This window comes from Oncorhynchus clarkii, chromosome 14 (assembly GCF_045791955.1).
Source record: "Oncorhynchus clarkii lewisi isolate Uvic-CL-2024 chromosome 14, UVic_Ocla_1.0, whole genome shotgun sequence".
NCBI lineage: Eukaryota > Metazoa > Chordata > Actinopteri > Salmoniformes > Salmonidae > Oncorhynchus > Oncorhynchus clarkii.
In genome coordinates, this window is record NC_092160.1 from 5095649 (window position 1) to 5122342 (window position 26694).

The window sequence follows — 26694 nt, forward strand, 5'->3', positions numbered from 1 at the left end:
AAATACACAGGGAATAATGGGGAAAATGGGCGACACCTGGAGGGGGGTGGAGACAAGCACAAAGACAGGTGAAACAGATCAGGGTGTGACAAATTCAAGACCATGATTGTAATTTTGTCAAATCACCACCATAAGAGTTCAACATGTCCAGTATTTCTGTGTTCATATTTTAGAACAACAAATGGACATTCAGAATAGTGAAAAAATGCATGCTGAGGGGAATTATTACTAACCCAAACACAGAGGGGAGCAATGGGCCTTAGTTCCTTTTTTATGTCTCTATTTTGGTTTGGTCAGGGCTTGAGTTGGGGTGGGCATTCTATGTTTTGTTCTATGTTTTGTACTTCTATGTGTTTGGTATGGTATGGTTCCCAATCAGAGGCAGCTGTCAATATTTGTCTCTGATTGAGAACCATACTTAGGTAGCCTGTTCCCACCTGTGTTTGTGGGTAGTTGTTTTCTGTTTTGTGTTGTTTCACCTGACAGGACTGTTTCGTTTCTAACATTCTCGTTGTTATTTTTGTTTCGTGTTCTGTTATATTAAAATATTAACATGGACACTAACCACGCTGCGTGTGGTCCGATCTATTCTTCCTCAGACGAAGAGGAGATTCGTTACAGTAGTTCTGTTCAGTTTATCGCTAACCTTATCACAGGGACTTCGAAGCACTACAGCTGCATGCTGATCTTGGAATAAACTGACGATAGCAAAGATTCCGTCTTTGACGACACCACATAAATGGAATAGGTACTAGCTAGCTTGACAGCTAATGTTTTCTCGCTAGCTCTGCAAATTCAGCTATTGTGTGCGTGAACCCTGCCAACATAAAACAAAATCGCTATGGTGCAATTGACTGGATTAACCTCACATGAGTTACGTGCATTGAGTGCCTTTCAGATGGTAAACACGAACCCTCTGTTACCGTGCCAGCTAAGGAACACTACAATGCATTGCTAGCTTCTCTCATTGACTCAAACTCAAATAGCTGAAAACACTTGTTAATGTTACTTTAGCTAGCTAGCAAACATCAGCTAACATAGAGAGTGACCTGTAATTTAATGCAGCGAAAATGAAGACTGGTGACGGTTATAAATGTCTTTTCTTCTATTGAGTGGTGAAGTAAAGAAATATCTAACATATCCTTTGTTTGAACTACTTACTGGAGGTCAGCCACCAACGACAGACTATCAGATTCCCACACATGCACAGTCCCTGCATCACGTGCCACTGATGAGGGCTAGGGGGTTGGGAGGCAGTGGATCAAACCAGGCAAAAGGCAGGGGTCGCAATCTTTTGAAACGTAAAAATGTGCTATTAAGTGTCTATAATCAGCACAAGTACTTTCATTGTGTATTATTAAAATTATTGAAATTACATAGTTATGTTTACAGTGATATATTGGGGGGGACGAATCATATTTTTCCCTATGACCTGTCTATATAAGGTCCCACAGTTGAAGGTGCATGTGAAAGCTAAAACCAAGCCATAAGGTTGAAGCAATTGTCCGTATACCTCTAAGACAGCATTGTGTCGAGGAACAGATCTGGGTAAGGGTACCAAAAAATGTCTGCAGCATTGAAGGTCCCCAAGAACACAGTGGCCTCCATCATTCTGAACCTGATGGTCACTCTGACAGAGCTCCAGAGATCCTCCGTGGAAATGGGAGAACCTTTCCAGAAGGACAACCATCTCTGGAGCACTCCACCAATCAGGCCAGACGTAAGTCACTCCTCAGAAAAAAGGCACATGACAGCCCACTTGGAGTTTGCCAAAAGGCACCTAATGGACTCACAGATCATGAGAAACAAGATTCACTGGTCTGATGAAATCAACATTGAACTCTTTGGCCTGAATGCCAAGTGTCACGTTTGGAGGAAACCTGGCACCATCCCTACAGTGAAGCATGGTGGAGACAGCATCATGCTGTGGGGATGTTTTTCAGCGGCAGGGACTGGGAGACGAGCCAGGATCAAGGGAAAGATGAATGGTGCAAAGTACAGCGAGAACCTTGGTGAAAACCTGCTCCAGAGTGCTCACGACCTCAGACCTGAAAATAGCTGTGCAGCAATGCTCCCCATTCAACCTGCAAGATCTTGAGAGCATCTGTAGAGAAGAATAGGAGAAACTCCCCACATATAGGTATGCCAAGCTTGTAGCGTCATACCCAAGAAGACTCAGGCTGTAATCACTGCCAAAGGTGCTTCAATAAAGTACTGAGTAAAGGGTCTGAGTACTTCTGTAAATGTGATATTTCAGTTTTTAATTTTGAGTAAATTTGCTAAAAAATCTAAAACCTGTTTTTGCTTTGCTATTATGGGGTATTGTGTGTAGATTGATGAGGGAAAAAAGGTCTGAGGAGGTCAGAGACCTGGCCATCTGGTTCCAGGTCAACAGCCTCAAAGTGATCAAGACAAAGGATATAATTGTGGACTACAGGAAAAGGAAGAGCGAGCACGCCCCCATTCTCATCGACGGGACTGTAGTGGAGCAGGTTGAGAGCTTCAAGTTCCTTGTTGTCCACATCACCAACAAACTAACATGGTTCAAACACACCAAGACAGCCGTGAAGATGGCACCACAAAGCATATTCCCCCTCAGGAGACTGAAAGGATTTTGCACGGGTCCTCAGATCCTCAAAGTTCTACAGCTGCACCATCGAGAGCATCCTGACTGGTTGCCTCACTGCCTGGTATGGCAACTGCTTGGCCTAAGACCGCAAGGCACTACAGAGGGTAGTGCGCATGGCCCAGTACATCACTGGGGCCAAGCTTCATGCCATCCAAGACCTCTATACCAGGCAGTGTCAGAGGTAGGCCCTAAAAATTGTCAAAGACTCCAGCCACCCTAGTCATAGACTGTTCTCTCTGCTACCGCATGGCAAGCGGTACCAGAGCGCCAAGTCTAGGTCCAAAAGATTTGATTTGATTTGACGAGAGGGATATCAACAGACCACCAATTTACTATCCTGAGACAGATCCCGAGGGTGCGCAAAACCATACAGGACGATGACTTGTCAGTGACTCAACCCACTCAAGTGACACACCCCTCCTAGGGACGGCATTTTAAGAGCACTAGTAATCCAGAGACTCTGCCCCTGTAATAGGGTCAGAGGCAAAGAATCCCAGCGGAGAGAGAGGAGCCTGCCAGGCAGAGACAACAAAGGCGGGTTTGTTGTTCAAGTGCCTTGCCGTTCACATTTGCACACCTGAGCCAGACTACACTCGGTCATAGAACCAACTGAAGAGATGTATCTTCAGTAGAGACTTAAAGGTCGAGACAGAGTCTGCGTCTCATGGATTGGCAAACCATTCCATAAAATTTGAGTTCTATTGGAGAAAGTCATGCCTCCAGCTGTTTGCTTATAAATTCTAGGGACAATAAGGAGGATTACGTCTTGTGACCGTAGTTTATGTGTAGGTATGTACAACAGGAACAAATTGGAGAGACAAGTAAGAGCAGGCCATGTTATTCTCATGTTGAGTTGCTGCCATGCTGTGTTGTCTTTTGTTACTGCCACGCAATGTTGGCTTAGGTCTCTCTTTATGTAGTGTTGTGTTGTCTCTCTTGTCGTGATGTGTGTTTAATTTATTTACATTTTTATCCCAGCTCCCGTCCCCGCAGGAGGCCTTTTTCCTTTTGGTAGGCCGTCGCTGTAAATAAGAATTTGTTCTTAACTGACTTGCCTAGTTAAATAAAGGTTAAATAAAATAAAATAAATACAGACCCATGGAATGCTTTGTAGGTCAGCAGTAAAATCTTAAATTCTGCCCAACCCTTAACAAGAAGCCAGTGTAGAAAGGCTTGCACTGGAGTACTGTTATAATTTTCTAGTTCTAGTCAAGATTCTAGCAGTAGTGTTTAGCACTAACTAAAGTTTATTTAGTGCTGTGTCCAGGTAGCTGGAGAGTAGAGCATTGCAGTAATCTAATCTAGAAGTGACAAAAGCATGGATTTGTTTTTCTGCATCATTTTTGGACAAAAAGTGTCAGATTTTTTGCAATTATAAAGATGGAAAAAGACTGTCCTTGAAATATTCTTGATATGTTCGTAAAAGAGAGATCATGGTCCATAGTAAAGCCACCATTGTTGCATTTAAAGTGGAACTGACAGCGTTTTAGCAACATTACATTTTAATTTACAACCCCAGGAAGAATATGACACTTAGTGTTAGTTTCACTTTAAACTTTAGGTCACTGGTTACTTTGTGTGCTAAATGTGAAATGTTTTTTTGCAATGGGAAGTAATAGTTGTACATTTAGATTGGGAAATGGTTGATGGTTGTGTTTTGATATTCTTATGATTGGGACCTACTGGTTTATTACCCTTTAACATCATGCTATGTGTTACTGCTGTCTTTCCATCAGCCCTATGCAGTGGTGTAGTGGTGCCTGGAGAACAGTGGAGGCTCCTCAGAGGAGGAAGGGGAGGACCATCCTCCTCAGTGAATTTCATAAAAATTAAATTGGTAAAACATTAAAAAAAGTTATCCTTTTTTGATATAACTATACTAAATATATTCACATCAGCAGATAATTTATTAAAACACACTGTTTTGCACTGAAGGTCTACAGTAGCCTCAACAGCACTCTGTAGGGTAGCACCATGGTGTAGCCGGAGGACAGCTAGCTTCAGAGGCTCTTGGTTCTCACCCCCTTCCATAGACTTACAGAGTAATTATGACAACTTCTGGAGGACGTCCTCCAACATATCAGAACTCTTGCAGCATGAACTAACATGTTGTCCACCCAACCAAAGGATCAGAGAATTAATCTAGTACTGAAAGCATAAGCTAGCACTGCAGTGCATAAAATGTGGTGAGTAGTTGACTCAAAGAGAGAGAAAGACAATAGTTGAACAGTTTTCAGCAGATTAATTTCTTCAAAAATGAAGGAGAAGCAAGAAAGAACAAGAGTCATTTTTTCACTTTCAGTTTCACTTAGTTAGCTAGCAAATGCAGCTGGCTAGTTTAGCCTACTCAAACACTCAGCTCAAACAGAGGGATGCTATGCTAGCTAGCTGGCTATGACTATCCAACACAACACTGCAACTCTTCCAAGTCAAGGTAAGCTTTTGGTTTAATTAATTTATTGTCACTGGGACCCGCCAGTGTAACTGTTAAACTGCTTACTTAATATACACTGTAATGTAACTGCATGATTGTAGTGGGTTTACTAACACATTAGCTGTATTACTTACACATTCATCTTCTGCACATCTATCACTCCAGTGTTTAATTGCTAAATTGTAATTATTTTGCCTATTTATTGCCAAACCTCCTAATCTTACTACATTTGCACGCACTGTATATAGACTTTTCTATTGTGTTATTGACTGTACATTTGTTTATCCCATGTGTAACTCTGTGTTGTTTGTGTCACACTGCTTTGCTCTATCTTGGCCAGGTCGCAGATGTAAATGAGAACTTGTTCTCAACTGACCTATCTGGTTAAATAAAGGTGAAAGAAAAAATAAAGTAAAAATCTTTAAGCTTCATTTATTTCTGTCAATGCATTGTATTACTACTCAGGTCTACAGTCTTGTAGTGTTTTCATTCTCAGAATGGAAACATTGTTCACAACCTGCTACACTTGTGAGAAACACGTTTTGGTTTAATCAAATCAAACTTTTTAGTCAAATCAAACTTTATTTGTCACATGCGCCGAATACAACAAGTGTAGTAGACCTGTGCATGGTGACTAATGTCCTGTACAGCTTGTAGCACAAGGGTTGTCTATCAACTATAACAATTGAGCACAAGAGAACCAGTTACATCTGATCATCAATGAATTTGGGAAAAAGCCATTTGATTTTTAATAAAGCAGCCCACATATACACAGATAGTTTCCAAAATGAATATTGGCCTATAATTTCTATTTATTTATTACATTTTATTCCACGGTATTGTTGTTACAAAATAGATTTGTGTTGACTGTGAAATCTAATCTCCAATTTGGACTCCTGTCTGTTGCTATTGTTTCTTGGCCCAAGCAAGTTTCTTCCTATTATTAGTGTCCTTTAGTAGTGGTTTCTTTGCAGCAACTCGACCATAAGGGCTTGATTCATACAGTCTACTCTGAACAGTTGATGTTACTTGAACTCTGTGAAGCATTTGGGCTGCAATTTCTGAGGCTTTAACTCTAATGAACTTATGCTCTGGGTCTTCCATTTCTGTGGTAGTCCTCACGAGAGCCAGTTTCATCATAATGTTTTTAAATGAATGCTCACAAACAATTCCGAACTTGTTATTAATGCCTAAAAAGGACATTTGTTGATGCAAGTCTTTTTAAAGATTTCATGTTTGAAATATTCGTGAGAATCACCGACTCGTCCGCTTGCTCAGTGGGGCACCGGGAACTCCCACTCCTCTTTCTATTCTGGTCAGAGCCAGTTTGCACTGGTTTGTGAAGGGAGTAGTACACAGCGTTGTACGAGATCTTACATTTCTTGGCAAATTCTCGCATGGAATAGCCTTCATTTCTCAGAACAAGAATAGACTGACTAGTTTCAGAATAAAGTTATTTGTTTCTGGCCATTTTGAACCTGTAATCGAACCCACAAATGTTGGTGCTCCAAATACTCAACTAGTCTAAAGAAGGCCCGTTTTATTTCTTCTTTAAACAGAACAACAGTTTTCAGCTGTGCTAACATAATTGCAAAAGGATTTTCTAATTATCAATTAGCCTTTTAAAATTATAAACTTTGATAGCTAACACAACGTGCCATTGGAACACAGGAGTGATGGTTGCTGACAATGGGCCTCTGTACGCCTATGTAGATATTCCATTAAAAATCAGCAGTTTCCAGCTACAATAGTCATTTACAACATTACAATGTCTACACTGTATTTCTGATCAATTTGATGTTATTTTAATGGACAAACAATTTGCTTTTCTTTCAAAAACAAGGACATTTCTAAATGACCCCAAACTTTTGAACGGTAATGTGTTGATATTCATATTGATTTATTGTGATGGTGGACATTGGAGACCCGTCATTCAGGGAATCTCTTTTTTGTTTTCTTGAGTAATGCAGCTCCAAAATGCAGGCATTTCAGCCATTGCTCAGTGCATTCTGTGGTGGTGGGGCAAGCCATTTGAAAATACAGAGTGCTGCGCCATGATTGGCTCAGTGTTCTAAGGGTAGAGATGGAAAGTTCTAGGACCTTGGGTGCTGCCATGGAGTTACATTAGAAGTGCCCTTCCAAGAAGGCTTAAGGTCATTGGCCACAGAATAAATGACATCAAATCACCTTATATGTATAGTAGCTTTGATTGGACTGATCTTATCAACATAATACTTTCAAAATATTAGCTAGCAGTCATCATCATGAGTCAAGTCGATAATACTGGCAATCCTTTTTAATCCTTGTCATATGAAGAGAAATAATGAAGATAAATGATAGATTAAATGTATCTGTGCTCATAGGCCATTGGACATAAACATTACACAACAAGTTGGAATTCAACAAATTCAAATTCAACAGTGAGTGGTTTGGAAGGAATCAGTGACAGTGCCTAACTGCAAGCATTGCAAAGTAATCACTAGCCTGCCATTCAGCGGAGTGGCTATGTGGTCCCAAATCTGTGATTAAAGGGCTCTTTTCCAAGAAAATTATAAACATTCAACATTAGCCATGCTGTCAATGAAGCACGATTTGTGCTACGCTCAAAACAACTGTTAACTCGGAACTGCAAAAACTGTACTTTAGTGAGTTCAAGACAACTGGGAAGTCAGGAATAAACAAGCTTCGACTGTGAAAATACAATTTGAACGGTCATCCAACTTGGAATTGTAAATCTGGCCTCTTCTTAGTGCTAACGCCTGAAGATGAATGACATCAGCATGATTCAACCATGTTTTTTTCTGGAGTTCCCAGTTGTTTTGAAAGCACAATAAGTCCGGAGAATGCCAGAATTGAATAACAAAATTTTCCCGCAAAGGACCACCGCATCACCTTCCTGTTCAAGTAAGCACAACAAGGTGAGTCCAAAAATGTATTGTAAACTACTGCATAAATTATGTAATATAACAGGGAGATATGTATACTGTAGCTAAGAAAGTAATACTAAGTGTATGTTGTGTCAGCTTTCATTGTCTGCTTGTATGCCCCCTTCATTTATCCTACGGTTCTGACTTGGTGTGCAGTGAGAACACTGTAAGAATGGCCCGTGTTCTGAATTCTGTCACTGTACATTTCAAAAGTGCTAAACAAATAGTTATATTGACTACGTCTGTCATAGCTCGCTCATTAATGTCTTAATCGAAATTACGGTTTGCCTCTTAGCTTATTAGGCCAGTAAATGAGGCTGAATGAACTGTTTCGCTGCCAGACAAGGCTCCACTGATAGCCAGGTGTAGCAGTGGTAAGATGTCGGGACTGCTGTATGTAGCTTTATGTAGGCCCTAACAGTTTATGGTCACCATTTGTCACCGTTAAAGTGCAATTAATGTATTGTTTAGTGTTGTGTTCTGTTGTGTCGTGGGTTTGCTGGCATGCATCCCACTTTTTTTTGCATGCTAAAATCGCCACTGATGGTGTATATTCAATTGATTTATTAGACTTTTAAAACGTAACGTTCCAAAGGTTGGATAGATGTCGAAAGAGGTTACAGAAGACAGAAAGGCAAATAGTGTCCCACTTATTCCGAATTCGCCTTTGTGATTTTCAAAAGCTGAATTTCTGCTGTAAGAATTGAATAGAGACATAAGAGAAATCCCATGTAAGCCTGATTTAGAACTGCAACGCTGCTGGATTTCTCAAACTCAACAGTTTCCTGTCTGTATCCAGAATGGTCCACCATCCATCCAACTTGACACAACTGTGGAAAGCAATGGAATCAACATGGGCCAGCATCCCTGTGGAAAGCTTTCGACGCCATGTCGAGTCCATGCCCCGACGATTTGAGGCTGTTCTGAGGGCAAAAGGGAGTGCAACTCAATATTAGGAAGGTGTTCCTAATGTTTTTTTATACTCAGTGTATATCGGCTTAATCGGAAATGGCCTTTACATTTCTATCCCACAATCTGTAACTCTTCAGCGATACAGAATGAATAGAGCCCCTAGGCCTTAATCTGGAATAACCTCATCCAAATTAGTTTGTGCCCTTTTCAAATCAAATCAAATCAACAAGCCCATAACCAACAGTGCAGTTTGTGACACTTTACAGAGGGTAACAGACTTTTTGTCTGTTGGTTGGTTTATCCAGGATATTTGTTTGTGCTGGTTCCTTCTTCACACACGGAATCAAGATGCCTCCATTTACCTCTTTGGAATCCCTCAGCAGTTGCCGTGGAAACCAGAAGAAACGACAGACTTCATGGAATATTGGGTTTCTGACATTTAATGTGCACAAAAACAAGTTATCATGCCTCTGTAAAGGGTCACAGGTTAAAAATCATGACAGACAGACACTGTATTAAAAACATGTTTAAAAAAAAATCTATTCATTTTTTGGGCACCATGTAGAGTCCATGCCCCAATGAATTGAGGCTGTTCTGAGGGCAATATTAGGAAGGTGTTCCTAATGTTTTGTACACTCATTGTATAGTTCAGTGACATTTGTCATAGATCAGCATCTATATTTGCTGCCGTGTCAATTCAGCAGGTCTTTTACTTTTTTCTCTTTAGTTCATTCTATTGGTTGTTGGTGCATTTTGGGGTTCTTGGGGGTGGGGAATGGAATTAATTGTATTAAAAAATATATATATATATTCTTGGGGGGGGACTATGGGAGGGGTCTCGAATGGTTGAGGGACAGCTATTGGGGAACTGTGGGGGGATCTTGGAGGGTTCAGGTTCATGTTTTTTAGCCTGGTGGGAGATCGGTCAACATGCCCTTGAGCAGGGCATTGATCCTGGATGCTTCTGTGTGTCCCTCTGAATGGGACTCTGTTGGATGACTGGTATGATGTAGTTGTTGAGCGGCTTCACTGCAAGTACATTGCATGTTTCAGATATTCAATTAAAATATATATATTTTTTAACAAACAAAAAACATTTCAGCAGGTATCTAACAAACAAAAAACATTTCAGCAGGTATCTACTGTCATAGTGAAACTGTGGTGCCTTGTCATTGTACATATGTACCTACCCGCCTGTCCAACATTACTACTCTGGAAGGCTCCGACTTAGAATACGTGGACAACTACAAATACTTAGGTGTCTGGTTAGACTGTAAACTCTCCTTCCAGACCCATATCAAACATCTCCAATCCAAAGTTAAATCTAGAATTGGCTTCCTATTTCACAACAAAGCATCCTTCACTCATGCTGCCAAACATACCCTTGTAAAACTGACCATCCTACCAATCCTCGACTTTGGCGATGTCATTTACAAAATAGCCTCCAATACCCTACTCAACAAATTGGATGCAGTCTATCACAGTGCAATCCGTTTTGTCACCAAAGCCCCATATACTACCCACCATTGCGACCTGTACGCTCTCGTTGGCTGGCCCTCGCTTCATACTCGTCGCCAAACCCACTGGCTCCATGTCATCTACAAGACCCTGCTAGGTAAAGTCCCCCCTTATCTCAGCTCGCTGGTCACCATTGCATCTCCCATCTGTAGCACACGCTCCAGCAGGTATATCTCTCTAGTCACCCCCAAAACCAATTTTTTCTTTGGCCGCCTCTCCTTCCAGTTCTCTGCTGCCAATGACTGGAACGAACTACAAAAATCTCTGAAACTGGAAACACATCTCCCTCACTAGCTTTAAGCACCAACTGTCAGAGCAGCTCACAGATTACTGCACCTGTACATAGCCCACATATCCTGTCATATAGGTCTATGGACTGTTGATGTGGTTCAGTGGTTCTGGTGCCTTTACATGTCTGCGATGGTGGGCAGAAGGCAAGCTCGTACACAGGCCTCCATCCAGGCACAGGGACAATCTGACATCCACTGAGAGATCAGGGAATGTTTGACTGTGGAGCTCTCCCTTTTCCTCTCCTCCTTCCTCTCTTTCCCTCTCCCTTCACCCCCCTCGTTTTCTTTGTTAAACGGGCTACTTATCCTAGCCTGTAGCTGTTCTGCAGTCCTGTATAGGTGTGCATGTCTGTGAGGGCTGTGTGGTGAGGTAAGAGAGAGAGGGGGCACGGTCAGGGGTGGCTGTATCACGGAACTTAGGACAGCTGCTCTTACGTTGCTGCTGGAGGCCAGAGGGGCAAGAGCGGTGTTAACTGTGTGCCCGTGGGCAGGACTGGCCCTCAGACACCACCCAGTGTCTCCTCAAACCCAATCCCTGCCTCCCATTCCCTGATTGACAGGTGGAGTGGGTGGGGCTGCTGTACAGGAATTCTAAAGGATCTGACGCACCATGGCGACCAAACGCAGGCTTGCTACAGTTAGAATCTTTCTCCTGTCCTCCGCACACAGTAATGAGGTCAGAGTACATCCCAGGCTCCAACCTGTCCTTACCATGAGCCTTTTCCCTGTGACAAAGTCCAGTGGTCTTTGGAGAGTTTTCATCTTGCACAGCGAGCCGCAGCAGCCTCGGCCTGTGGTGCAGCGAGTCCTGCTGGCGAGAGTTGATAATGTCATTGGTGGGAAGGGAGGTGGGGTGAGCCAGGTGGCATATGGACAGCAGGTAGTCCTCTGAGGAGAGAGTGTGTGGGCAGGGTCCTGGGTGAGTGGTAGGCTGGGCAGAGTGGAGGGTGTTGGACTGGTTAATCTGATTCAACTGGTTCATGTCCCTGACTAGGTCCTCGTAGCCCTCTCTGATGGTGGGAAGCTGTAGTCTCCTCTTCTGGGACAGGAGTTTGGATCTAGGACGCATGGCTGCTGGGAAAGAAAGAGACAGACATCTGTCAGCAAGAGGTAATGTTTGAATCATATCTGAGTGACTTTGTCCTCATGAACGCAGGGTCTGACATTTGGGAAATGGTATCTTATTAAATACTCTGATTAATCATATTTCATAACTGCTCCTTTCAACGGTCCCCAAAGAACCACATCAACACCATTCTATACCTGGTAACCTAAGCCACAAAGATCCCCGTCTCCACTACTTCTATTTCTTTACACAAATCCATGCTCTCATCTCCTCTCTGTTTGCTCAGGAGGAGTTGTGTAAATATGACCGTAAGACAAACACACCGTGTCCATGAGAAACATAGCTATGTAAACACACTGGTATATACACAGAACAAAAATATAAATGCAACATGTAAAGTGTTGGTCCCCATGTTTCATGAGCTGAAATAAAATATCCCAGAAATGTTCCATATGCACAAAAATGTATTTCTCTCAAATGTTGTTAGTGAGCATTTCTCCTTTGTCAAGATAATCCATTCACCTGACAGGTGTGGCATATCAGGAAGCTGATTAAACAACATGATAATTACAGAGGTGCACCTTGTGCTGGGGACAATAAAAGGCCACTCTAAAATGTTTTGTCACACAATTGGCATGTGACTGAAGGAATGTCCATCAGAGCTGTTTCCAGATAATGTCATGTTCATTCCTTTACCATAAGCTCTCTCCAACGTCGTTTTAGAGAATGTGGCTGTACGTCCAACCGGCCTCACAACTGCAGACCACGTGTAACCACGCCTGCCCAGGACCTCCACATCCGGGTTCTTCACCTGTGGGATCGTCTGAGACCAGCCAGCTGGACAGCTGATGAAACTGTGGGTTTGCACCACCGAAGAATTTCTGCACAAACTGTCAGAAACCATCTCAGGGAAGCTCATTTGCATGCTCGTCAACCTCACCAGGGTCTTGACCTGACTGCAGTTTGGCGTCATAACCGACTTCAGTGGGCCACTGGCACACTGTAGAATGGATGAATCTCGGTTTCAACTGTACCGGGAAGATGGCAGACAAGCCTGTATGGCGTTGTGTGGGCGAGCCGTTTACTGATGTCACGTTATGAACAGAGTGCTCTATGGTTGAGGTGGGGTTATGGTATGGGCAGGCATAAGCTACGGACAATGAACACAACTGCATTTTATCAATGGCAATTTGAATGCACAGAGATGCCGTGACCAGATCCTGAGGCCCATTGTCATGCCATTCATCCATCGATCACCTCATGTTTCAGCATGATAATGCATGGCCCCATGTTGCAAGAATCTGTACACAACTGAAAATGTCAAATTTCTTCCATAGCCTTCATACTCACCAGACATGTCACCCATGTTCTGGATCGACGTGTACAACAGCGTGTTCCAGTTTCTGCCAATGTCCAGCAACTTTGCACAGCCATTGAAAGCAGTGAGACACCATTCCACATGCCACAATCAACAGCCTGATCAACTCTATGTGAAGGAGATGTGTCACGTTGCATGAGGCAAATAATGGTCACATCAGAAATTGACTGGTTTTCTGATCCACACCCCTACCAGTTATGTGAAATCCATAGGTTATGGCCAAATTAATGATTTCTTTATTTGAAATGCAACTCAGTAAAATCTTTGAAATTGTTGCATGTTGTATAAATGTTTTTGTTCAGTGTAAATACCATAAATACCAAACCAGTCACCCAGAACCATACAGAACTACATACTCAAACCTATATTTTCTTATGGAACCCATGTTATTTCAGCCCTGACAGCAGCCTGCAGAGTATTTCAGTCCGGACCTCAATGACAAAAATAGCACCAGCCAAACCCTAAAAGCCAGCCTCTCCCTGTATCCCTCAAGGTGAAACGGCTGCTAAATATAGAACCACACCTAGTTGGTATACAGTGATTCAGACCCATACTAGCATTGTTACTATACACAGAAAAGATATATAGCAACAGGGTTGGGGAGTAACTGACTTCATGTAATCAGTTGCATGTCATCTGATTACAAAAAAAACTACCTGTAACTGTAATCAGTTACATTACCAGCGAAAATATTGTAATCTGATTACATATACTTTTGAAAAACTAGATGATTACTTCTTGGATTACTGTTTTCTCAGTGACATTCAGTTCAGTACTGAAAAAAGGCGCAACTTTACGTTTGTTACACCTGAGGGAGTCTGACCACAAGTCAGAGACAACTATGATGACCCACCAAATGCATTTGACAGATGGATCCTTTTTTCTCTTCTTCGAATGCCTTTAAAGGAGAAGGTCATCCAAAAGTAATCAGATTACGTTACTGAGTTTGGGTAACTGAAAAACAGCTTCTATCTCAAGGCCATCAGACTGTTAAACAGCCACCACTAACACTGAGTGGCTGCTGCCAACACACTGACACTGACTCAACTCCAGCCACTTTAATAATGGGAATTGATGGGAAATGATGTAAATATATCACTAGCCACTTTAAACAATGCTACCTTATATAATGTTACTTACCCTACATTATTCATCTCATATGCATACGTATATACTGTACTCTATATCATCGACTGTATCCTTATGTAATACATGTATCACTAGCCACTTTAAACTATGCCACTTTGTTTACATACTCATCTCATTTGTACATACTGTACTCGATACCATCTACTGTATCTTGCCTATGCTGCTCTGTACCATCACTCATTCATATATCCTTATGTACATATTCTTTATCCCCTTACACTGTGTACAAGACAGTAGTTTTGGAATTGTTAGTTAGATTACTTGTTATTACTGCATTGTCGGAACTAGAAGCACAAGCATTTCGCTACACTCGCATTAACATCTGCTAACCATGTGTATGTGACAAATAAAATTTGATTTGATTTGATTTGATAATCCAAAAGTTATGTTACTGATTACAATTTTGGACAGGTAACTAGTAACTGTAACGTATTACATTTAAAATATAACCTACCCAACCCTGATTACCATCATGTCTATATTCTATTACACTAGTTATAACTGTAGGCTCTTGTAATGGTCTTCGGCACCACTGTCTTGCAGACTCACCTGTAATAAGAGTTGTAGAGTGTATATCCAAGTCTCTTCCTCTTTCTCTGTTCTTTGCTACTGTAGTGTATATCCAGGTTTCTCGCGTCAACTCTTTAGTAGAATGTGTGAATGTCTGTGCAGATAAGATCTGTCTTCAAAAAAAAAGAGAATTAGCGACGCTCGTCTCTGAGTGCTCTCTGTAGTTCTGTTTCCGACTGTGTCTGTCCTGAGGCAGCAGTAGAGTGTAGATGTATCTCCTCCCTCTCTCTCTCTCTCATTTGCTCCCTCAATCTGCCCTCTTTCCCTTAATTCTAAATATAGCACCGTCCTCCATTTCCTATCCCAGAGCATTGTCATTGGATGCTTGTGTTGATGGATAGAGACAGAAAGAGATGGAGGTAGATGAAGAGATTGAGAAAAATATAAATAGAAGTCGAGTGGGGAGTTCCAAAAGAGCAGAAGTAGGAACGGGGGAACAGATTGAGAGTTGTGAAAACAGGAAAAGTCTAAATCTACCCCTGTTCATTACCAGGCTGTAATTTGCTCCGGTATAGAATAAAGCTGGTATACTAGACCAATGCTTATCTGATACAAAGTGTCTTGATAAAACATAGAACCCCTATAAAGTGGTACTGTAGCATGTGGTAGAATGTAGCCTCAATATCTCTGATAATGTTACTGATGCCATAATGTGTGAGGTTGGCCTTATGTGTGTGTGTGTGTGTGTGTCCTGTTGGGCTGAGTGCTCTATCCCTGTCCTTCGGCTCTTTGAGTCCAACAATGACTAGAGATGGAGATGGGGGGTCTATTTACCCTGATCAGCTGCTCCCATCAAGGAGCTGTTGACGAGTTGGGAAACAGCTTTGAATTCTCAGAGGTACCACTTTGAACCCACTACACCCTCTTCTGAACATCTTGACCCAATTCACATCAACAACAATATGAACCATTACGCACAGTGAGTGTACAAAACATTAGGAACACCTCCTCTTTCCATGACATAGACTGACCAGGTGAATCCAGGGGAAACCTTATTGATGTCACCTGTTAAATCCACTTCAATCAGTGTAGATGAAGGGGAGGTTACAGGTTAAATAACGATTTTTAAGCCTTGAAACAATTGAGACATGGATTGTGTATATGTGCCATTCACATATAGGGTGAATGGACAAGACAAAATATTCAAGTGCCTTTGAACGGGGTATGGTAGTAGGTGACAGGCGCACCAGTTTAAGTGTGTCAAGAACTGCAACGATGCTGGGTTTTTCATCAACAGTTTCCCATGTGTATCAAGAATGGTCCACCACCCAAAGGACATACAGCCAACTTGACACAAATGTGGGAAGCATTGGAGTCAACATGGGCCAGCATCCCTGTGGAACGATTTCGACAACTTGCAGTCCATACCCCGATGAATTGAGACTGTTCTAAGGGCAAATGGGGATGCAACTCAATATTAGGTAGGTGTTCCTAATGTTTTGTACACTCAGCGTATATGAACTTTGTATAGTGTTCTAGGTGATCTATACAATTAAATGATGTGTGTGTGTGTGTGTGTGTGTGTGTGTGTGTGTGTGTGTGTGTGTGTGTGTGTGTGTGTGTGTGTGTGTGTGTGTGTGTGTGAGACTGTGTGTGGTGATTCATAGACAAATCTGGTAGATATATGATCACAGGACACTTCACCAGAGGCCAAGTCTCCCCACGTCACTCTCTGTATGTGTGTCCAAAACAACAATGTCAAAATGGACAAAACTATAAATACAGTTCATTCTGTCTCAGGACCCTCACCCAACTTCCCAGTGCTTATGCAACAGAGCTGAGTATACGACCTGAAGAAGCCCTGGTTAAACCATATCATAACACCATTAATTTATTCTCTGAAGCCATGCCTGGCAGACATCACTGGGTTCCAAGGAAATCTAATTTCTCTGAGAGATGAGGAAACAGAAGAAGGCAATGTCCTCAACTGGTTATTCACACCATCACACATAGAGGGGAGGGAGAACGAGAGAAAGACCACCTTGTCTGTGCAGGCAGCGTTCTTTGACGAGCAGGGCAGAGAGTGTTGGTGTTTGTTTGCGATAGACAACTGCAATGGCTGGGTGGGGGTCAGGATGTCATAGGACATTATTGGTGGTGGTGCAGCCACATAAACACTTAATGCAATGTTGTGTGTGTGTGTGTGTATGCTTATGAAGAGATTACTTATACTCCATCTTGACATCCCATCTCTAAAAAAAGATCCCTTGCTTTTTTTAGACTCTCTAATGTGAGCAGTCATAAGAGACAGCAGCTAGCGAGTGCCTCACTCTGATTCATATTAGATGCGCACGCACGCCCGCCCGCACGCCCGCACGCACGCACGCACACACACACGCACACACACACACACACACACACACACACACACACACACACACACACAGATGTTTAGAGACGGATATGGCCATAATAAAGACGTTGAGACACGTGCTGTCAGTACAGTGTGAGGAGCAAGCCACATGCTAGTTCATTTAGCCCTTATGAACAGGAGGCAGCACAGGAGAGACGTACACACTGACTCAAACGTACAATACTGACTGTTCTCAACAACAACATGTTCAGATATATTCTCCATGATCAAACCGGAACAGACATTCATTCATTCAGAACAGGAACAAAACCAATATAATAATTAAAAGGAACATTGCAACATGACATCAACATCTGACTGCTATATTTGAAATGCTTATGAACAACATATTGAAGTCAAAATGAATATTGTCAGACGTAAATTAGCATGTAAAAAATGCAAATATATTTCCCGCTGCTAATAGAGGAGAAAGGTGTTTGGGGAGAGGAGAGAGAGGAGAGGAGAGGAAAGGAGTCAATCTGTTATCTGTGGCAGAGTGACCTACATGTGTTGAGCCATTGAGGTCTACCAGCAGGATGCCACTTCCCAAATCGCTTTTCTATGAAACTGTGATATAACCAACCCCGTTGTGTTTCATGGAACTGGGCTCTGAGTTATTTGGGGGTGAGACAAACATCCTTGTCTGTCAATTTGAACCATTCACCAGATTAGTCGAAAAACCCCAGACAAAAATATACATTTTCCAGAAGCCTAAATTGTTTTTGAATTGCACAGAAACAACAATGGGCATTCAGTCTTTCTCAAACCGTCCTACCTTCAGGATAAATTATTATTTCCTTATTTGGATATGGCAAAGCACCAAAAAATGACTCAAAAAAAGATTACTACTTTTTTTCTGTATTTATTTGTCTGTCTGTCTGTCTGTCTGTCTGTCTGTCTGTCTGTCTGTCTGTCTGTCTGTCTGTATGTATGTATGTATGTATGTATGTATGTGTATGGGGTGGCAGGGAGTGTGTGTGTGTGTGTGTGTGTGTGTGTGTGTGTGTGTGTGTGTGTGTGTGTGTGTGTAAATCATAGAATTTGTTAACAATACCAAAATGTGTCATCCACCCACCACTTTAGCTGTCCTTATTCTTCCGAGTCGCCCACTTGGGTCTTAAAGTCAAGGTTACAATGTTCAATTCTGAATGGGAACGCATGGAAAATATCACAAATTCTCGATCATAAACAGCCATGTTTTACAGCCCTAGTCAGCAAGGCTCTCCCCTTTGATCTCCAAACCCTTTCATAGTAGTAGGTCTTCCTGTGTGCAGTTTCATAGTGATGAGAAAGGCAGCAGTTCAAGTGACGCCTGTCACACTCCATCCTGACACATCCATGACCTACATTATATACAAGGATAGACCTCATACACACGCACATACACACACACCCAGCCAACCACTGACCCACCCACCCACCCAACAAATGTGAATAGTTAGAGAGAGGAACTCATGTACAGAAAGGAGGTTGCTATGAGACAAAGCACTGCGGCTGTGACAGAGAGAGAGATTGGGAGCTGAATGTAGGTGTTCTCAGTGTTTCGGCAACATTACGGTGAGGGAAAGAGTGTGAGCATGTGTATGTGTGTGTGTGTGTGTGTGTGTTTTTGTTTATGTGTTTGTGTTTACAGTGTGTGTATGTGTGTGTGTGTGAGTTTGCACGCGTGCATGTGTGCACTTCTATGTCTATAAGCCATGTCTGAAGGGTTTATAGTGTTATTCAAAGCAATGCCCGTGTAAGAGCTGATCTCCTATGCATACATATTCTACAGAACAACGTGATGACATAATGAACTGCAGAACACAGCACAAGTACTGTCGATAGAGAGAGACAGAGAAGTAGGCAGAGAGGTGAAGAGGTACTTTGACTCAAAGCAGAAGCCAGTATGCGGTATGTAGATGTGCTATTCTATTCTACATGTGCTATTCTGTTTCCCCCTAGTGGTCGGTGTGGAGAGCGAAAAGAAGCGAGAGACTCATTGTAAACATTAGAACAGGATCATCACGCAACACCCAATGTGCCAAAATACATCAGGCGCTGGACCGTTAATAAATATTCAACATTGAGCTCTGATTCATATGTACAGATATCGTACAGAGAGATTCCTGCAGCAGATGCAAGGCAAAATGCGCCGATAATAAGACAACTGTTAGAAATAAAATACAATAAAAACAAGACAGCTGGCCCTGAAAGCGTCTATTGTTATGCAGTAGATACAAATAGTTATTTACATTTTTGTATTTTTTGGGGGGCTCTTTGAAAATATAATACACACAAGTTAATTGATAAGGTTCCTGTGACTCTTTAGGGGGCATTGCTTTCAGCACCAACAAGGATAAAAGCATTGCACCACCACTGACCATTTCAACTCAAAAACCTGATTGTGATTTCCCTCAATTCAATTCATATGACATATGATACTGTATATTACCAGAGAGATGTATAATCGTTTTGTAAAAAATGACATACAGTTCAATAGAGCACCAATATAATCCAACAGAGTTGTCAGCAGTGGCCCTCCATAGTCCCCCAGAGTTCTTACTCGTTGACTCTCTCTGAGAAGCAGCAGAAAGAAGCATGTGAATAGAGTCGGACATAGATGACTCGTGGACATTGGCAGCACAACGCTAAACCACTAGCTTCCATAGTTTTAACACAACCAGGAGAAGGAATATTCTGGGGGACGACGACAGGGTATGTGTATGCACTACGGTGGATAACCACCAGGTCTGTGCTTTCACCATTCCAGCTCATTATCATCCGTGCAGACGACGTTGAGGAGCCGAAAGGAGAGTAAGCCACTTTAAACTATTGAGATGGAGCCCTGGTGTTTTGATGTAGCATAGTCTGTTTTTAAATCTCCAAACCTCCCGTGCAGAGTGTCTGTCTGTCCTGTATAGTGCCCTGTATAGTACTCAGTACTCAGAAAGCTCTAGGTTGCGTGCCAAATGGCAGCCTACTCCCTTTATAACACACTACTTTGGACCACGGCCTATAGGGTGCCATTTGGGACGTACCCCTGGACACATAGGGACACTTGCTATCTAATATGTCTCATTATATGGGAGCAGAAGTGGTATTCATGTCTGTGTGACTCACAGATATATCAACTGCAGTAATAGGCTGTGATCTAACATGGTGTGTCAGATCTGTTTGGGATGAGTTTACATGGGTCCTTAAGTGCTGTTGGGGATAAGACTTCGTTTAAATTAAACTTAATTTATTGAATTGAATGGCCTGAATATCCAACTATTCACGCCCTGAGATTATCCAGGAGTGTGCTGCTTATGAAAGAGGAACACATCTCTACTGTATGTGCCTTGCTCTTAAACACACTGTGGGAGGTTTGGATAGGTAAAAGTTGTCCTTGTTAATGTGCGGGTCCAAGAAGATGTACAGTCCACATCACATCTGGTTTTACTCTCAGCCTTTACCACCAGACCTCCGCTTTGGATCGGAAAGGGTTTCAGATTCGTATCCTAAAGGGACTTTGTTTTATTTAAAACAACTGTGCAAACCATCTGGCTTTGTTTTTTTTTCTATCCTGCCATGTGGCTGTATGCCTGTCTGTCTTTATGGTGTGTGTGTGTTTCTGTGTGTGTGTGTGTGTGTGTGTGTGTGTGTGTGTGTGTGTGTGTGTGTGTGTGTGTGTGTGTGTGTGTGTGTGTGTGTGTAAACAAATAGGTCAGTGTGTACAGTACCAGTCAAAAGTATGGACACACCTACTCATTCTGTCATAGTTCCTCCTGGCACCAGAGGGCGGCAGAGTCCGCCCTAGAGGCTTTTATTGGACTCTGTTTACTGTGTGCGGTTGTTTCCTGAGTGTGTTTTCGAGACTTAGTGTTTGTTGTCTTTTCAAGTGTACTGTGATCCTGTGGTTACCGTATCTCAGTAAAATATTATGTTTATCCTGAACCACTGATTCCTTGTCTGGGCTCTTCTCTGCACCTGGGTCCAACCTTACCACCTCACACATTCAAGGGTTGTTCTTAATTTGTACTATTTTCTACATTGTAGAATAAAAGTGAATGCATCAAAACTATAAAAGAACACATATGGAATAATGTAGTAACCAAAAAGTGTTAAACAAATCAAAATATGTTTTATATTTGAGATTCTTCAAAGTAGCCACCCTTTGCCTTGATGACAGCTTTGCACACTCTTGGCATTCTCTCAACCAGCTTCATGAGGTAGTCACCTGGAATGCATTTGTGTAATGGCTGCCGTTTAATGGGCTCTTAACCAGCCGTGCTATTTTTTCCCCACATTGTTTGTAACTTATTTTGTACATAATATTGCTGCTACCATCTCTTATGACCGAAAAGAGCTTCTGGACAACAGAACAACGATGACTCACCTTGAACTGGACGAACAATTTTTCTTTAATGAGTCGAACGAGAGGCCCTCATCCCTGTCATTCGCAGGAGAAAAAGACAGAGATGTCGCAGAAGGAGATCGTGGTTCCTTGTAAGGATCTGGTGACAAGTGGCTAATCTGCCTTTGCCATCGGTACTATTGGCCAACGTACAATCACTGGATAATAAAGTGGACAAACTACAAGAATGTATATCCTACCAACGGGACATTAAAAACTGTTTCACCGAGTTGTGGCTGAACGACGACAAGAATAACATACAGCTGATGGGTTACACACTGTATCGGCAGGATAGAACAGCAGCCTCTGGTAAGACAAGGGGTGGCGGTCTATGTATATTTGTAAACAACATCTGAGGCACGATATCTAAGGAACTCTTGAGGTTTTGTCGCCTGAGGTAGAGTATCTCATGATAAACTGTAGACCACACTATCTACCAAGAGAGTTGATCTGTATTCTTTATAGCTGTCTATTTACCACCACAAGCCAATGCTGGCACTAAGACTGCAATCAACGAGCTGTATATGGCCATGAGCAAACAGAAAAATGCTCATCCAGAGGCGGTGCTCCTAGTGGCCGGGGACTTTACTGCAGGGAAACTTAAATCCGTTTGACCTAATTTCTACCAGCATGTTAAATATGTAACCAGAGGGGAAAAACTCTAGACCACCTTTACTCCACACACAAATATGCGTACAAAGCTCTCCCTCGCCCTCCATTTGGCAAATCTGACCATAATTCTATCCTCCTGATTCCAGCTTACAAACAAAAACTAAAGCAGGAAGCACTGACTCGGCAATAAGTAAGTGGTCAGATGAAGCAGATGCTAAGCTACAATACTGTTTTGCTAGCACAGACTAGAATATGTTCAGGGATTATTACGCTGGCACTGAGGAGTACACCACATCAATCACTGGCTTCATCAATAAGAGCATCGATGACGGTGTCCCCATACTGTGTGATCACACTCTCCGTAGCCGATGTGAGTAAGACTTTTAAACAGGTCAACATTCACAAAGCCGCAGGGCCAGAAAAATTACCAGGACGTGTACTCCGATCATGCGCTGAACAACTGGCAAGTGTCTTCACTGACATTTTCAATTTCTCCCTGTCTGAGTCTGCAATACCAACATGTTTCAAGCAGACCACCATAGTCCCTGTGCTCAAGAACACTAAGGTAACCTGCCTTAATGACTACTGACCCATAACACTCACGTCTGTAGCCATTAAGTGTTTTGAAAGGCTGGTCATGGCTCACATCAACGCCATTATCCCTGAAACCCTAGACCCACTCCAATTTGCATACCGCCCCAACAGATCGACAGATAATGCAATCTCTATTGCACTCCACACTGCTCTTTCACACCTGGACAAAAGGAACACCTATGTGAGAATGCTATTCATTGACTACAGCTCAGTGTTCAACACCATAGTGCCCTCAAAGCTCATCACTAAGCTAAGGACCCTGGGACTAAGCACCTCCTTCTGCAACTAGATCCTGGACTTCCTGATGGGCCACCCCCAGGTGGAAAGGATAGGTAAAAACACATCCGTCATGCCGATCCTCAACACGGGGGCCCCTCAGGGATGCGTGTTCGGTCCCCTCCTCTGTACTCCCTGTTCACTCATGACTGCACGGCCAGGAACGACTCCAACACCATCATTCAGTTTGCAGATGACACAACAGTGGTAGGCCTGATCACTGACAAAAACAAGATAGCCTATAGGGAGGAGGTCAGAGACCTGGCCGTGTGGTGCCAGGACAACAACCGCTCCCTCAAAGTGATCAAGACAAAGGAGATGATTGTGGACTACAGGAAAAGGAGGACTGAGCACACACCAATTCTCATCGATGGGTCTGTAGTTGAGCAGGTTGAGAGTTTCAAGTTCTTTAGTGTCCACATCACCAGCAAACTAACAAGCACAACAAGACAGTCGTGAAGAAGGCACAACAAAACCAACCCAATTGAGATGGTTTGGGATGAGTTGGACCGCAGAGTGAAGGAAAAGCAGCCATCAAGTACTCAGCATTTGTGGGAACTCCTTCAAGACTGTTGGAAAATCATTCCTCATGAAGTTGGTTGAGAGGATGCCAAGAGTGTGCAAAGCTGTCATCAAGGCAAAGGGTGGCTAATTTGAGGAATCTATCATCTAAAATATATTTTCATTTGTTTTAACACTTTTTTTGGTTACTACATGATTCCACATGCGTTATTTCATAGTTGTGATGTCTTCATTATTGTTCTACAATGTAGAAAAAATTTTAAAAAATAAAGAAAAACCCTTGAATGAGTAGATGTGTCCAAAGTTTTGACTGGTACTGAATGTCTGTACCATGACTCTGGGTGTGTGATGGGTCAGTACCTGATAGAGAGCACCAAGGCAGGTTAAGGGTTAAATAATAACTCCAGTCTGTTAGCAGATGTAGGTAAATCTCTATAAGAGAAATCAAGGGAGTGTTAGGGAGGAAGGAAGGTCTATCATCATCAAGCAGCACCACTCTGGGCCCGCTTCATCCTCAACAGAAAGTTCCTCTTCTCCTCCAGGAGTTCCTGGATGCGTTTGTTCCGTGTTCTCTCCCGGAGGAACACCCGGCTCCGTCTGGGGATCAGGTTGTTTTGGGAGATGACATTGTCTACTCCGATGATCTGGTTGTAGAGAACGTCAATGGAGTTATTTTCGCTGGTCTCCTCCTGGTGGCTTAGCGGCCACATGTGCTTTTTGGTTGTTGTTGTTATGGGAGGCTTGGCTGTCATTTGCTCTGTCATTAACTCTGTTGTTGGCCCTACCGTGGTTGTTGTGGGAACATTGGAGCTCACAGATATGTACTCCGTGATATCTATGATATCATCCCTGGGGACTGTAGGAATCATCACTGTGATGTCATCATCATAAGGCATGGTTCCAATGGGCATTGTGACATCAGTGCCATAGGGCACGGTTCCACTAGGTATTATGACATCACCACCGCTGGACATTGTGACATCAGTGTATGGGATGGTTCCACTGGGCGATGTCACATCCTCAAAGTAGTTTGTTTCAGTTGGCTTTAGGACATCATCCATGTAGTATGGGCTGCTGGGAGTTGAGGTTTCTGCCCCTGTTATGTCATAGCTGTGAATGGGGGTCACTGTGGTGTCATTGCTGATAAAGGTGAAGTTAACATTTGAGTCAGTAAACAGGCTGCTGGGAGTTGTAGTGTATATGCTGGTGCTGGTGGAGAGGGTGAAGAAGGGGTAACTTCTGGTTGTGTCTCTGGGGGTCACACTGTGCTCTGGGGTCGTGTGTATGGGGATGGGGTATGTGGTGAAGTATGGGTGGGGTGTATGTGTTGTGCTCATCGGGCGCGGCGTGGTATAAGGTATATGCATTGTACTTCTTGGATGAACCGTGGGCTGAAGGGGGGTGTTGTTATCCTTGGGCCAAGGCAGAGGTCGAGGCAGGGGGCGAGGCAGCGGGCAAGCTGTGACCCGGGGAGGGAGACTGGTGGTCAGGCTGCTGTTGGTCACGTTGCTGCAGGACTTGCAGCACATGCGCCTGTAGCCTGGTAGAGCACAGTAGTGGATCAGCACCTCCATGCGACAGAACATTGACCTGTCTCCATGACAACGCTGCTTGCCTGTGGGCGAGAGAACAAAGAGTTGAGACTGGGCCAGACTTGGAATGGAGCTGTGCGTGTGTGTGTGTGTGTGTGTGTGTGTGTGTGTGTGTGTGTGTGTGTGTGTGTGTGTGTGTGTGTGTGTGTGTGTGTGTGTGTGTGTGTGTGTGTGTGTGTGTGTGTGTGTGAGTGCGTGCGTGCGTGCGTGTGTGTGTGTGTGTGTACAGTACCAGTCATAAGTTTGGACACATCTACTCATTCAAGGGTTTTTCTTTATTTTTTACTATTTTCTACATTGTAGAATCAAAGTGAAGACATCAAAACTATGAAATAACATCTGGAATCATGCAGTAACCAAAAAACTGTTAAACAAATCCAAATATATTTTATATTTGAGATTCTTCAAAGTAGCCACCCTTTGCCTTGATTACAGATTTGCACACTCTTGGCATTCTCTCAAGCAGCTTCATGAGGTAATCACCTGGAATGCATTTCAATTAACTGGTTGGTGTGCCTTGTTAAAAGTTAATTTGGGGAATTTCTTTCCTTCTTAATGCGTTTGAGCCGATCAGTTGTGTTGTGACAATGTAGGGGTGGTATACAGAATATAGCTTATTTGGTAAAAGACCAAGTCCATATTATGGCAAGAACAGCTCAAATAAGCAAAGAGAAATTACAGTCCATCATTACTTTAAGACATGAAGGTCAGTCAATCCGGAAAATGCCAAGGACTTTAAACGTTTTTTTTTTGTGCTGTCGCAAAAACCATCAAGCACTATGATGAAACTGGATCTCATGAGGACTGCTACAACAAAGGAAGACCCAGAGTTACCTCTACTGTAGAGGATAAGTTCATTAGAGTTAACTGCACCTCAGATTGTAGCCCAAATAAATGCTTCACAGAGATCAAGTAACAGATACATCTCAACATCAACTGTTCAGAGGAGACTGCATGAATCAGGCCTTCATGGTCGAATTTCTGCAAAGAAACCACTACTAAAGGACATCAACAAGAAGAAGAGATTTGCTTGGGTCAAGAAAGACGAGCAATGGACATTAGACCGGTGGAAATCTGTCCTTAGGTCTGATGAGTCCAAATTTGAGATTTTTAGTTCCAACCGCCGTGTCTTTGTGAGACACAGAGAAGGTGAAGGAATGATCTCCACATGTGTTTCTCCCACCGTGAAGCATGGAGTAGGAGGTGTGATGGTTTGGGGGTGCTTTGCTGGTGACAATGTCTGTGATTTATTTAGAATTCAAGGCACACTTTTCCAGCGTGGCTACCACAGCATTCTGCAGCGATACGCCATCCCATCTGGTTTGCACTTAGTGGGACTGTAACTGGTTTTTCAACAGGACAAAACACACCTCCAGGCTGTGTAAGGGCAATTAGATCAAGGGGATTGATGGAGTGCTGCATCAGATGACCTGGCCTCCACAATCACCCGACCTCAACCCAATTGAGATGGTTTGGGATGAGTTGGACCGTAGA

The 26694-nt window shown here is 42.8% G+C and overlaps 1 protein-coding gene across 2 annotated transcripts in view; it reads right to left on the reverse strand.

Moving 5' to 3' along the window:
• Window positions 1-19477: 19477 nt before the first annotated feature.
• LOC139366161 (A disintegrin and metalloproteinase with thrombospondin motifs 2-like) overlaps window positions 19478-26694 on the reverse strand; it is a 200331-nt gene continuing 193114 nt past the window's right edge. The window contains exon 22 of one of the 2 annotated variants that reach the window (XM_071103330.1): window positions 19478-25223. In XM_071103330.1, the coding sequence (XP_070959431.1) occupies window positions 24091-25223 (1133 nt within the window). In that variant the 3' untranslated portion in view covers window positions 19478-24090. The remainder of the gene's footprint in view (window positions 25224-26694) is intronic. The other variant, XM_071103329.1, reaches the window with a different exon arrangement.